At 36.4% G+C, this 14,336-nt stretch overlaps 1 protein-coding gene across 40 annotated transcripts in view; it reads right to left on the minus strand.

Moving 5' to 3' along the window:
• Positions 1-14,336, minus strand: part of ZEB1 (zinc finger E-box binding homeobox 1) — a 189,670-nt gene that overhangs the window by 56,693 nt on the left and 118,641 nt on the right. For 37 of the 40 annotated variants that reach the window (XM_025396148.1, XM_025396143.1, XM_025396142.1 and 34 more), the window contains one exon: positions 4,171-4,371. The exons of the other annotated variants lie outside the window; for them this stretch is intronic. In XM_025396148.1, coding sequence (XP_025251933.1) covers positions 4,171-4,371 — 201 coding nt within the window. The remainder of the gene's footprint in view (positions 1-4,170; positions 4,372-14,336) is intronic. 40 annotated transcript variants of the gene reach the window in all.

A 14,336-nucleotide genomic window follows, 5' to 3' on the forward strand; every position in this document is an offset into this window, starting at 1 on the left:
TGCTAGTCTTTATCTTTTAAATGGAATATTTAGGCCATTTATGCTCAAGGTTAATATTAATGTGTGTGTTTTTTTCCCATCATAGTTTTGTTAGCTAGTTGCCTTGGAGTCTCAGTTGTGTAATTGCTTTATTGGATCTTTGAGGTTTCTACTTACCTGTGCTTTTATGATGGCAAGTATTATCCTTTTACTGCCATGTTCAGAATTCCTTTGAGCATTTCTTCTAAGATGGTGTAGTGGCGATGAATTCTCTCTATGTGTGCTTATCTGGGAAAGACTATTTCTCCTTCATTTATGAAGCTTAGTTTGGCAGGATATAAAATTCTCGGCTGACATTTTTTCGAGGTGGCCAAAAATAGGCCTCTAATCTCTTCTGTTTTACAACATTTCTGCTGAGAAGTCTACCATCAGGATGATGAGCTTCCTTCACAGGTGATTTGACACTTGTCTCTAGCTGTATTTAAGATTTTTCTTTCACATTGACCTTGAATAGCCTAATGACTATATGCCTTGGACATGTTAATGTTGTACAGTATTTTTCAGGTACTCTCTGAATTTCTTGTATCTTGATGTCTACATCCCTGGAAGATTGGGAGATTTTCCTATATTATTCCCTCAAATATTTTTCCAAGGTTTTTACTTTTTCCTCTTCTCCATCAAGAATGCCTGTAAGTCGTAGGTTTGGTAGCTTTACATTATCCCACATTTCTTGAAGGCTTTGTTCATTAAAAAATTATTTTTTTCTTTGTCTGATTGGGTTAATTTGAAGACTAGTCTTCAAGCTCTGAAATCTTTCTTCTGGTTGGTCTAGTCTATTGTTAAGGCTTTCAACAGTGTTTTGATGTTCCTTCAGCAAATTTATCATTTTCAGATGTTCCATTTGCTTTTTAAAAATATATATCTATGTTATCTTTCATTTCTTAGATTGTTTCTCTAGTTGCTTTGGTTTTCAAGTTTCTCTTGGATCTCACCGGGCTTCTTTACAGTCCATATCTTAAATTCTTTATCTGTCACTTCAGAGTTTTCATTTTCATTAGGATTCACTGCTAGAGAGCCAATGTGGTCCTTCAGGGATGTCACAACATTCTATTTCTTCATGGTGCTGGACTTCTTGTGCTGGTTCCTTCTCATGTGTAGAAGCACTTATTTTTGGATTGATCTTAATTTGGGTGGGATTATTTTTCTTTGCCTCTTGAGGGTGTGACTCTTGCGTATGTTGGGTTGTGTCCTTTGGCTTTGCTTATGTACTTTTAGGGGGCCAAGGCTCTGTATAAATTCCTTGGTTATAGATAGCCTTAGTGTAGTCGTTTTCTCAAATGTTAATTGTTTGTAGTTTGTAGTAGTGGAGCGCTGTATGTGTAGAAAGGTTCACTGTCTCCTAAAGAGACGCAAAGTTGGAGGTCTTTTGGGGGAAGATTATCTCTTTCCTTAGCACTGTGTACTTGTCAGCAGGAATTATACTGGGTTGTGCAGTTCACCCTACAGGCCAGCAGGTGATGCCTGCAGGGAAGAGCTGTCTAAGTGCTGTGCAATGATATCAACAGTTGTTGTGACAGGCCATGAAGTTTGACCTCCTGGACAGTAGGTGATGCTGGCAGGTGAGAGGCAGCTGCAGTGATGACAGTGGGATTTTTACTTGGCCTTTGTTGATAGGCAATACGAGGGTGTCCCTGGTGATGGGTGGGGGTGTGGAGCTCTCAGTGGTCCCATTCCATGCTCCGCTCCCAAGGCTGGCTAGAGGGGGCAAAGCTGGGTGGGACTGTGTCCGGTAAGCCTGTGATCAGGCTCTCTGAGGCAGATGGGACCTTGGTAGGGCTGTTGGGGCAGTTCTCAGGCAGCTGGAACAACACTTTAGGGAGGGGTGGAGGCATCTCTCCTGTGCCATAAGAGCTGGTTCAGGGTAAGAGGGCTGGCCCTGGGTTTTCATTCCAGCAGATGGCCATGGAGCCCACCCAGCTTCTACACCCCTGACTGGTGGGTCTCCCTCCAGTGTCCACCCTGGCAGCCGGCCCAATTAGTTGTGCAAATCCCAAACCACCTGTGTCCAGACTGCCATGCCATTCCAGGCATTCCAGAATGCAAGACTCCCTGCAGCAGAAACCAAGGCTATGAGGCTACACCCTTCCTAGTCTGTTCTCATGAAGGGAGGGGTGCCCAGCTTCTGTACCACCTGAAAAACCCGCACCACACTCTTCTCTGTGTTCTGACAGTGGGGGTTCCTCCCCTGCTTGAGATCAGGCCACAGATCTCATCCCCATATTCTTGGGTGGTATGCTTGAGTCCTGGCAAACTGAGACCAAGCCAGTGGATCTGTCCTCTGGCTCCTTAGGATCAACCACTGGCAGTGATGGGAGGAGTGAAGTGTTCCCAGGTAGCAATAAACCACTCAGGTGGGGCAATGGAGGCTATGCTGTGGATCCTACTCCACAGCAATGGCCAGGCAGGCAATCTTAGGAGGGACTGGCAGGCATGGTCATGTGTGGTTTAGATTCACCTCAGTCCTGCAGGAATGGTGGTGGATCCTGAATTGGGCATGTGAGCATACATGGGCCCCACTCTATCCCGGCCTGGCAGACAGCAGATGTAGCTGCTTGGGCCTCCCTCCCTGTAGAATTCTTTTTCCATATTGCACCAGACTTACTTATAAATTACATTAATGATGTTCTTCTCATAACTTCCATGATAAGGTTCAAATTCCTTGACACATTACACAAATCACTTCATATTTTTTCCCTTGTTTACTTCTCTGATCTCATTTTCTGTGACCACTTTGCTCAAGTGTCTGTGGTTTCATGTGTGTTGCCTCTTTTGCCTGAAACACCTTATATTCACTCTACTTTGCCTAATTAACCTCCATTGGTCCTTAAGAACTAAAGAGCAATTCTGTTTCACTCAGAACTCTTCTAGGACTTCCCCTTCCTTCTCTAATTCGGATGCTCCTCCTTGATGCTGCCACATAATGTATACCTAAATAAAACTACAATGTATGTGTGACTTATTTATCTCTCTTTTCCATTAAGCCCTATATGCATCATTCATGCAGAGAGTCTTATCCACAGTTGCAACCAATTTCTACAGAGGTTGCTGAATGGACAAATGAACACTATAAAATGAGAGGGCTGATCTACATTATTTTCAAAGTCCCTTGTTAACCATTAGATTTGTCATATTGTAGAAATCTTAACTTCTGCCAATCTGTGCCTATTATCTGAGCTTTTATCTATACTTCCACATTTCATTATCCAGATGATATCCTGACCTGCATGCCTGACCCACTTTTCCAGATTTTAGTTTTGATATCTTATCTAGATGACCTCTTTGAACTTGAACTCTTGCTAGGAAGCTTCTCCTTTGACTGGTCTTGGATTTGAGTTATTGCATGCACTTGTTTACCTTTTCTGATGTCCTTGTTCCTGATCCCCAACCTCTCGAATTAATACTATGCCACTTCCATATCCTATTTTTATATCACTGGTGCTTACCCTGGCAAGACAGGCTAAATAATTTAATTAGTTTATTAGGAAAAGTAGAAAGAAGAAATTTTAGAGCTAGAATAAAAGACTAAGTCCAATTTCTCCATTTGATAGATGAGGAAGAAGATTAAACTTTCATTGTTTATTCATTAAAAGTGCAGCAAGTAGAGGGTCTCCTTACTTTCACTGCTCCTTCCACTCAGCCATGCTTTGAGTAAAAGTAAACATATAAAGTGAAAAAAAAACCCACCTTACTTAAAGGATTCTGATGTATGTATAGAGAGGCTTACAAGCACTAAAAATACCACCATGATTTATATTGTTTGGGATTTTTGCACACTGAATTATAATTTCACTATATCAATAAAATATTTATTGGTTTCTAAGTACAGTATTCATTTGGGGTTACAATAAAAAATTAAAGGTAGGTTCAATTATATCAACAATATTTGGAAAGCTTGATCCTGGTTAGTAAATTCTACTAAATTTCAATAAATTATATGCATTGTAAATATGGTCAAAATAACTTTCTTACTCTGCTTCGTAATCTACGTTTTAGTAAGTAGGACACCTAATATTTATTGATAGCCAAATTTACTATTGATTTCAAACTTTTCATCCAATTTATCTTTTCCATTAATATATATTTTAAAAACTAATCATGAGAATACAATATTACAAAAAAAATCAGACTTACTGTCATCCTCCCAGCAGTTCTTAGCATTCCCTTCTCTTTCACTGTTCCTCCCTGGTAACACTGTCTGGTCTGTTGGCAGGTCATCCTCTGGTACACCTTCACAATCAGCTGCATCTGTAACACTTTCTTCTTCCACAATATGGAGTTTGTCTTCATCATCTGAATCTGAATTTGTTTCTACCACAGTATTATAATTTGTAACTGTAATACAAACAAGAAACAAATAATCAAAACCAACTAGTAAAAAAATCAGTTTTTACATCTCACAAAAATAAAAGTATAAAAGATACTTAAAACAGATTGTAATTCAATAATGTTCTTTTAAACAATAATATGTAAACAACTAGTTTATTTGACAACACACATATATAACACTAGATATTACATGACCAAACTGATGAATAGTAGCAACCCTTATTGAACACTTACTATATGTAGACCTGCTTTATAAATACTAACCCATTAAATTCTTACAACAATCTTACAACAGCCTTATGAAATAAGAGTTCTACCACTTACTATTTATATCCTTGTTTTACAGGTAAGAAAATCAAGGCGCAGGGAGAGAGTAACTTGTCCAAGATCACAGCCAGGAAGTGGCAGAGCCAGGATTTTAACACCAACGGTCTGATTCCATATTTTGTGCTCTTAAACTCTATATTAAACCTCCCCTCCAATGATAATGAGCTTACAGCATACAATATTGCTTATGTGCCATTAGGGCTTTGAATCCTTAAAGGATTGCAACTTAAGAAAAGAGGCCATCTTTCCTAACAAAATAGCATTACATCATCAAGTTTACCACAAGTATTTTTAAGTCCTCAATAGATCCATGCATGACATTATTAATCCCACACTGACTTTAGAAAGAATCAACCAATTTAGTCAATTTCTACGTAATTAAGTTTGTCATTCTGAAAAACTGACATTTGGAAGTTTTCAAATGAGCACCTTTTTCTACAATTTTTAGTGAATTTCAATAAAATATAACATCAGCATTTTAAAGATATATAATTATTCTGAATGAGTTCTCCAGTTCACAGAACCAGGACTATAAGCTGAGAATAAAATTCTCTAAAATAAATAATCTAGCATAATCAATGTTTTCCTTTAGAGTCCTTGTAATAATCACTCTAACAGGATGAATATTTAGTACTTCATTGGGTATGGTCACTAGAATGTCTCTTTTAAACTACTTTCAGGGTGATTCTTATTTGCTAAGAAAAGATTCGGAAGAAGGGAGAAAAAGAAGCTTAAATTATTTAGATAACTAAGCAGTAATTATTATCATTATTCTTTCCATTGCTTTCTTAAATTTTCCAACAATTCTTGAAAAATAATCACCTAAATGCTTAAATAATATGTATACATATCCCTCTCCCCCCTGCGCCCCTCCCACACTCCTGATAACACAAAGGAAGAAATACAATTACAAATACGGGTAGGTATTTAAAGGTGAAAACAAATAACCAAAACTCCAAAACTGCTTTTATAGACTTTAGGAAGACTCCTTGTCCAAAAGAGTATCAGAGGTCACCACTGTGCTCACATATTAGGAGTTCTTCAGTATCTTGTGTCAGAAGAAAAATGTCAAGTTTTGTTATATCATTAATATTTTAGTGTGAATATGCTTTTCCAGATCTTCTCCCAAGAGTAAATGGTTTTCTCTCTTATTGTACTAAAATAATACATGTAAAATCATTCAATGCAAAACATGTAAAATAAGTATAGGCAGCCCTATTTTTCCTTCCTCTATCCACTCCATAAAGGTAAAAACAATGGCAAATTTTATTAATTATTTCAATGCTACTTAGGTAGGCATGATGTAAATCATTTTATATACCTTTTCTTAGTTGTAACACAAACCTCATCTTATCTTATATTTAATATAAATCCAGCATCACCTATATACAAATTTGTGTATATATAATTCAAAATACACATGATCACATCACACTGCTTTGCCACTTATATTTTGCCACTTTATAACATGTCTTGGAAGACTTTCTATGTCAGTACAGACAGTCCCTGACTAATTATGGTTTGATTTACAATGTTTTGACTTTATGATGGTGCAACACTATTCTGTTTTTCACCCTCGGTACAGCATTCAATAAATGACATGAGATATTCAACATCATATTAAAACATAGGTTTCATGTTAGATGATTTGCCCAACTGTAAGCTATAAGTGTTCCAGGCATATTTAAGGCAGGCTAAGCTCAGCTATGATGTTCGATAGGTTACGTATATTAAATGCATTTTCAATTTCACAGTATTTTCAACTTACGATGAATTTATCAGGACATAACACCATCATAATTCATAAGCCGAGGGGCATCTGTGTATATAAAACTTTCTTATCTCCCTCTGGATAGCTACACAGCATTCTATTGTACAGATATACTTTAACCTACGATCTATTGATAAATTTTTTGCCTGTGTTAAGCACTAGCAAAAATGCCATAATTTTTCTTGTAAATATGTATAATTTTGGCCATTCCTTAAATATACTTATCAGATTTGTAGGGGTGAAACTATTAAGTCAAAGGGAAGACTTATGAAGTAGTTATTGTTAAACTGCCTTCCGGAATGGTTTTATGTTTCCATAAATATTACCTGAGAAGGTCTATTCAGTATATCAATATAATAAAGAAAAAAGTCACTTTAATATAGTAATGGGAAAATAAGTGTCAAGATGGAAACAGTCATACTATGCGCAGCCACACTATAAGCAGAGTGAAGTCTGTGTGTGGGTAAGGGAAATGATTTTAAAAGCCTGGTTCACAGCTGATTATAAGAGCTTCCCGACTATAAGAGTTTCCTGATTGGCCTCTAACTCATAGTAAGAGGCAAATACACACACACACACTTGGAATGGAGATGCTTACTGGCAAATGATGCACAATGTTATTAACTTTCATTTTTACTTTCAGGACTTATTAGCAACCTACTTGTTAAAGTCATTTTAAGTTGGCATTTATATATGACAAGCTAAAATTAGAACATGGTAAGTATTTGCCGAGGATTACTCAATTCTCTACTCCACTAAGAGCTGGCTATCATGTAAGGTCTGGCTTACTGCAAGGCTCTCAAATATGCTTGACCAGTGAAATTGCATGCCTAGATAGCTGTAATTCCTGCTGTTTTGCGAAGGGAGGCTTCCGGACATCTTTGGTATCTTGAGTTAGCCATGGTTTTATGCTGGTGCCATTCTTACCTTTTAATGATGCAATATTGCAGTTTAGCATTATATTATCAATTTTGTTAGCTGTAGGTTCTCTGGTTGACCTTGGATTGCACATTTAACACATTTATATCTAGAGTATTTTGGGCTTGAAAATTTCCCCCAAATTAGGCTTTAAGACATATATGCATTCTGGTTCAAATGCTTGCTTGCATGGTTCATATTTTTCTACTGAGTTCTTTTTAACCAGAGCTACTGGGTGTTCTATTCTGCCTGAGTCAACCATAGCTCAAAGCACTGTTAAAGATTGCCTATCACTTTCTGGGACTCTAGCAAAACTCCTTCCTGTCCCCTGTATAAGCTGCCATTGTAAGATGGAAGATTATGTCATATATCCAAAACACAGAGATTGTATATATTTTATAACTGTCTCGTGAATTTTCCCAGAGCATGTTTGATATGTGTCTTTTGCTTCTGTCACTCAGCTGAGGAAAAAAAAACAGTAAAAACTGCTGATACTGATGACTGAAACTTAAATTAATAGTCAAGCTTACTTGTATTTCTGAATCTATCATTTTGTTTGTGGATCTACACAGCTTATTTAAAAAATGACCCACCACCAAAAGCATACAGAGTAATGCAGGCCCTTGATAAATTCTAGTAGCCAGTGAGGGCTTCAGTTATCTAAATGTTCTGTCCAATTATCTCTATACCCCTGAACTGTTTAACCTGTGGCTGAAAATACAGTATAGCTTATCTGAAGACAGGTGATCATCACATCTTAATTCTGATTTTAACTAAAGTATCAAGAAAGCAAGGGTAAAAAATATAGTAAACAGAGTTTTAAAAATCTTTAAACATGACTTTAGATAATATGAATTTAAACTTCAATAGAACATGGTAACATTTTCAATGCATTCTTATTGTCATCAGAATGTAGTTGACTTCTTGATGGTGGTAGTTGTTGGTATTACTTGCTAATATTTAATGTCAGACACAACAGTACCCACTTCATACAGTGGTTGTGGAGATATTATGATTTTTAAATGTATTATGCTTAGATCAGTGTCTGGTACACAGTAAGGACTAGAGAAGTGTTTTCTGCTACTACTATTATCTTGGTAAATCTTTACAGCAGCTCCTAAGAAGTAAGTATTATTATATATCCCTCTGATAGACAAAGAAAAATAGAGTACCTAAGTAGCCTGTCTGAGGTTATGTAGCTACTAAGTAGAAGAGTGAAAGCCAGGTTGGCTAGATTCCACAGCCTACATACTTTATCATGGGCAAAGGCTCCTGACTGAAAATTGTTGCACTGATGATAAATATTCTTAAATTTTTGTGTGTATACCTATTTTGGGGTACTGAAATTCCATACTTAACAATTTACCACTGCAGATATTTACAAATGACTAAACAATGCTAACCATTAGAATCTCATAATATATGAACAGTATATTACAGCATAATATCCTCCTTATAGTCAATAAATCTTTTTTTAATTATACTTTAAGTTCTGGGGTACATGTGCAGAACATGCAGGTTACATAGGTATACACATGCCATGGTGGTTTGCTGCACCCATCAACCCGTCACCTACATTAGGTATTTCTCCTAATGCTATCCTCCCCTAGCCCCCCATCCCACCAGCATGCTCCGGTATGTGATGTTCCCCTATGTCCATGTGTTCTCATTGTTCAGCTCCCACTTATGAGTGATAACATGTGGTGTTTGGTTTTCTGTTCTTGTGATAGTTTGCTGAGAATGATGGTTTCCAGCTTCACCCATGTCCCTGCAAAGGACATGAACTCATCCTTTTTTAGGGCTGCATAGTATTCCATGGTGTGTATGTGCCACATTTTCTCTATCCAGTCTATTACTGATGGACATTTGGGTTGGTTCCAAGTCTTTGCTATTGTAAATAGTGCTGCAATAAACATATGTGTGCATGTGTCTTTATAGTAGAATGATTTATAATCCTTTGAGTATATACCCAGTAATGGGATTGCTGGGTCAAATGGTATTTCTAGTTCTAGATCCTTGAGGAATCACCACACTGTCTTCCACCAATGGTTGAACTAATTTAGACTCCCACCAACAGTATAAAAGCTTTCCTAGTTCTGCACATCCTCTCCAGCATCTGTTGTTTCCTGACATTTTAATGACCACCATTCTAACTGGCGTGAGACGGTATCTCATTGTGGTTTTGATTTGCATTTCTCTAATGACCAGTGATAATGAGCATTTTTTCATATATCTGTTGGCTGCATAAATGTCTTCTTTTGAAAAGTGTCTGTTCATATCCTTTGCCCACTTTTTGATGGGGTTTTTTTTCTTGTAAATTTGTTTAAGTTCTTTGTAGATTCTGGATATTAGCCTATTGTCAGATGGATAGACTGCAAAAATTTTCTCCCATTCTGTAGGTTGCCTGCTCACTCTGATGATAGTTTCTTCTGCTGTGCAGAAGCTCTTTAGTTTAATTAGATCCCATTTATCAATTTTGGCTTTTGTTGTCATTGCTTTTGGTGTTTTAGATATGAAGTCTTTGCCCATGCCTACGACCTGAATGGTATTGCCCAGGTTTTCTTCTAGGATTTTTATGGTTTTAGGTCTTATGTGTCAGTCTTTGATCCATCTTGAGTTGATTTTTGTATAAAGTGTAAGAAATGGGTCCAGTTTCAGTTTTCTGCATATGGCTAGCCAGTTTTCCCAACAACATTTATTAAACAGGGAATCTTTTCCCCATTTCTTGTTTGTGTCAGGTTTGTCACAGATCAGATGCTTGTAGATGTATGGTGTTATTTCTGAGGCCTCTGTTCTGTTCCATTGGTCTATATATCTATTTTGATACCAGTACCATACTGTTTTGGTTCCTGTAGCCTGGTAGTATAGTTTGAAGTCAGGTAGTGTGACGCCTCCAGCTTTGTTCTTCTTGCCCAGGATTGTCTTGGCTATGTGGGCTCTTTTTTGGTTCCATATGTTTAAAGTAGTTTTTTCCAATTCTGTGAAGAAAGTCAGTGGTAGCTTGATGGGGATAGCATTGAATCTATAAATTACTTTGGGCAGTATGGCCATTTTCATGATATTGATTCTTCCTATCCATGAGCATGGGATGTTTTTCCATTTGTTGTGTCCTCTCTTATTTCCTTGAGAAGTGGTTTGTAGTTCTCTTTGAAGAGGTCCTTCACATCCCTTGTAAGTTGTATTCCTAGGTACTTTATTCTCTTCATAGCAATTGTGAATGGGAGTTCACTCATGATTTGGCTGTTTGTCTGTTATTGGTGTATAGGAATACTTGTGATTTTTGCACTTTGATTTTGTATCCTGAGACTTTGCTGAAGTTGTTTACCAGCTTAAGGAGATCTTGGGCTGAGACAATGGGGTCTTCTAAATACACAGTCATGTCATCTGCAAAGAGAGACAGTTTGACTTCCTCTCTTCCTATTTGAATACCTTTTATTTCTTTCTCTTGTCTGCCTGCCCTGGCCAGAACTTCCAATACGATGTTAAATAGGAGTGGTGAGAGAGAGGGCATCCTTGTCTTGTGCCAGTTTTCAAAGGGAATGCTTGCAGTTTTTGCCCATTCAGTAAGATATTGGCTGTGGGTTTGTCATAAATAGCTCTTATTATTTTGGGATATGTTCCACCAATACCTAGCTTGTGGAGAGTTTTTAGCATGAAGTGGTGTTGAATTTTATTGAAGACTTTTTCTGCACCTATTGAGATAATAATGTGGTTCTTGTGATTGGTTCTGTTTATATGATGGATTATGTTTATTGATTTGTGTATGCTGAACCAGTCTTGCATCCCAGGTATGAAGCCGACTTGATCGTGGTGGATAAGTTTTTTGATGTCCTGCTGGATTTGGTTTGCTAGTATTTTATTGAGGATTTTCGCATCAATGTTAGGGATATTGGCTCGAAATTTTCTTTTTTTTGTTGTGTCTCTGCCAGGTTTTGGTATCACGATGATGCTGGACTCATAAAATGAGTTAGGGAGGATTCCCTCTTTTTCTATTGTTTGGAATAGTTTCAGAAGGAATGGTACCAGCTCCTCTTTGTACCTCTGGTAGAATTCGGCCGTGAATCTGTCTGGCCCTGGATTTTTTTTTTTTTTTTTTTCTGGGAGGCTATTAATTACTGCCTCAATTTTAGAACTTGTTATTGGTCTATTCAGGGATTTGACTTCTTCTGGGTTTAGACTTGGGAGGGTGTATGTGTCCAGGAATTTATCCATTTCTTCTAGATTTTCTAGTTTATTTGCAAGGTCAATACATCTTTACAAGAACGGTCACATATTTATCTTTAGCACATGATTGTATGCAGTACTGTATCAACTATAGTAATTAAAGTCTCATATAAATATCTGTTTCTTAAGTAATGTATAATCATAAAAAGCATTAGATAACTTATATGAGTATGGTTCCAAAACAAACCAATACATTCTCAATTTATTATTCATTGGGATGAAAGCAAGATCACCTAAATGCTTCACAAAGAATCTTGCTATAATCATTTACTGTAACTTGGAATAGCAGGATAGGCCCATGTAGAGGAAGAAACTTAGGGAAGTGGGGAAGGAGGATGGAAAAGATTAACTTTGAGGTCTTCAATTCTTGTCCAATGATAACTGGCATGTGTTGGTTAAAGCCACGGGCTAAGGCCACATTTTTACCTATTTTTGGTTGTGCAAAGGCTTTTCTTTCCAGAGGACACTCTTATTATGTTACGCCATTAATATATGCTTAACTATATCCCACTCATTGCCATCAAGCCACTAAGCACACACTCATTTGCATGTTAGAAAAGAAAGAGAAAATCTTTCTTAGAAAAGAAGACTAATCCTTAAAAACTAAAAGACTACTTTTAACAAACTGGTTCCACATATAACAGATTAGCATATTGTCATAATTTAAGAAACACCAGAAAAATACATACACTTTGACTTGTGTTCTACAGAGCCAAAGACTGTACTCATATTGAGTATTAGAATATTTTACACGCTACCACAATGCTGAGAACACCACAAATTCAGGCATGAATGCTGAGCAATGCGAAGATATGGGTGGAGACACTGACCAAGTGTTTCCATCTATTATTCTTTAACATTGATTGGGACTAAAATAACATCACACACACACACACACACACACACACACACACACACACACACACATTTTATCCTGAACACAGTCACTGGCATACTGCCTTTTACATAGTAGGTATAGAATTATTTGCTGAACTGAACATGGGACCACACTTCTTTCTTTTCTCAGTGAAGAAACAAGTAAATATGCTTAAGTGTTAGCAATAATTCAGGAAAATGAAAACAAAACTGCAGTCATAACCAGACCAGGCAAATAGGCACACAAAATGGAAAGGAGAGGTCATGTGATAATTCATAGGATCAGAGAAAACTTCTACATATAATACTACTCCAGGAAAGAGGAGCTTAAGGTGACTATAAATACTAAGCATGTACTGTAAATTTTTGTTAATCTGGCTTTTGACCAAACTGATAATGTAAGATTACAGTCTATATATATATTTTACTGTATAATGAAGGATATAATGTAATATACAAATGCAACATGTTATATAATAATGTACAATGTGTATATTATCTAATTTTAAATACTGTAAAAATAGGTATCATAATGGTTTTAGAGTACCGCAAGTACCATGAACATGTTAGATTTTAGTAATTCTAATGATTCAGTAAATTTTGGGTGAAATTTTAAAATCCCTCTCTAGGTAAATATTCATAAACTCTTTTTATATTTTCAAAATATCTTTTAAAACATAACTCCAATAAAAGTCAATTATTCTAAATTTTACCCCTGCAAAAGGGTTGGTGGTTTTTAATATCTTCAGATACACGCTATTAATAGAATGAAAACTGATAGGCAAAGGCAGGGAAAGGGCTGTCACTGCTCACAGAAGCCTAGTTCTTATTATCTCCTGTCTCTCATTATATAAAAGTTAATAAGGATTCACAGGATTTGTCTTTGATACTCTCTCAGTTTTGTTCTGGCCTCTCTCCCTTCCTCCCCAGATCCTGTATCTATCTGCCCCCAACAAGATCCATCCTCCCAAATTACCTTTCCCTTTTCTTGCCTTATCTAAACTCCCATCCACTCAATGAGCTAATTTCAGCCAGTGTTAATACAACTCACAGACAGATGAAACACTGAAAAAGCAAAGTCCTCAGGAGATTAAATTAAATTCAGTCCCAAAAAAGATGATACCTTTTTACGTTGAGGAAAGTATTTGGATTAAAATATTTCACACTAAATTACCTATAACTAATATTTCCTTCATAAGTAAAGTCTGCTTTTATAAAAGGATGCTTTTTAATTCATAGTAACTGTTACTTATGGAAGATAGGAAGTATGACAAAATCTAAGAAAAATATGAAGACAAAATCAAAAATACAAATGCGAAAAATACTTAATCAAAAAACAGAGAAGCCATGTAATTGATATATCAGTCCAAAAGCCCAAACTTTAAAGAATCAAGAAAACAGATAAATCACCAGCCTACATTAATCCTAGAGAAAAAATTAAGTGGCATGAATGTTCAATATTAAAATGCAAATGGAGTTAACTACAACTATAAAGAAATTTAGGAAACTTACTTTATAAATATTTTGTACAAACCTAAGCCACCTAGATGAAAACCCTTTCTAGGATAATGTAAATAATTATCACTATATTATAGAACTTGGAAAATTATTTAAGAGACATAGACAGACACATCATAGAATAAATTTAGGAAGATACTAGTTAACCACCCCAAACTGCCAGGTGTTTTCACAGGTAAATGTCTCCAGATCTTTAAAGGACTGTTAATTTTGTAACTTTTTAAAGAGAGAGGGAAATGAAAAGTCTAAATTCTAGGAAGTTAACATAATAATAATTAAAATCTGAGAAAGGATACACATGCATGTGCGCACACACACAGAGGCACGCATGCACACG

The sequence above is a fragment of the Theropithecus gelada genome, chromosome 9 (genome assembly GCF_003255815.1).
Source record: "Theropithecus gelada isolate Dixy chromosome 9, Tgel_1.0, whole genome shotgun sequence".
Classification (NCBI taxonomy): Eukaryota; Metazoa; Chordata; class Mammalia; order Primates; family Cercopithecidae; genus Theropithecus; species Theropithecus gelada.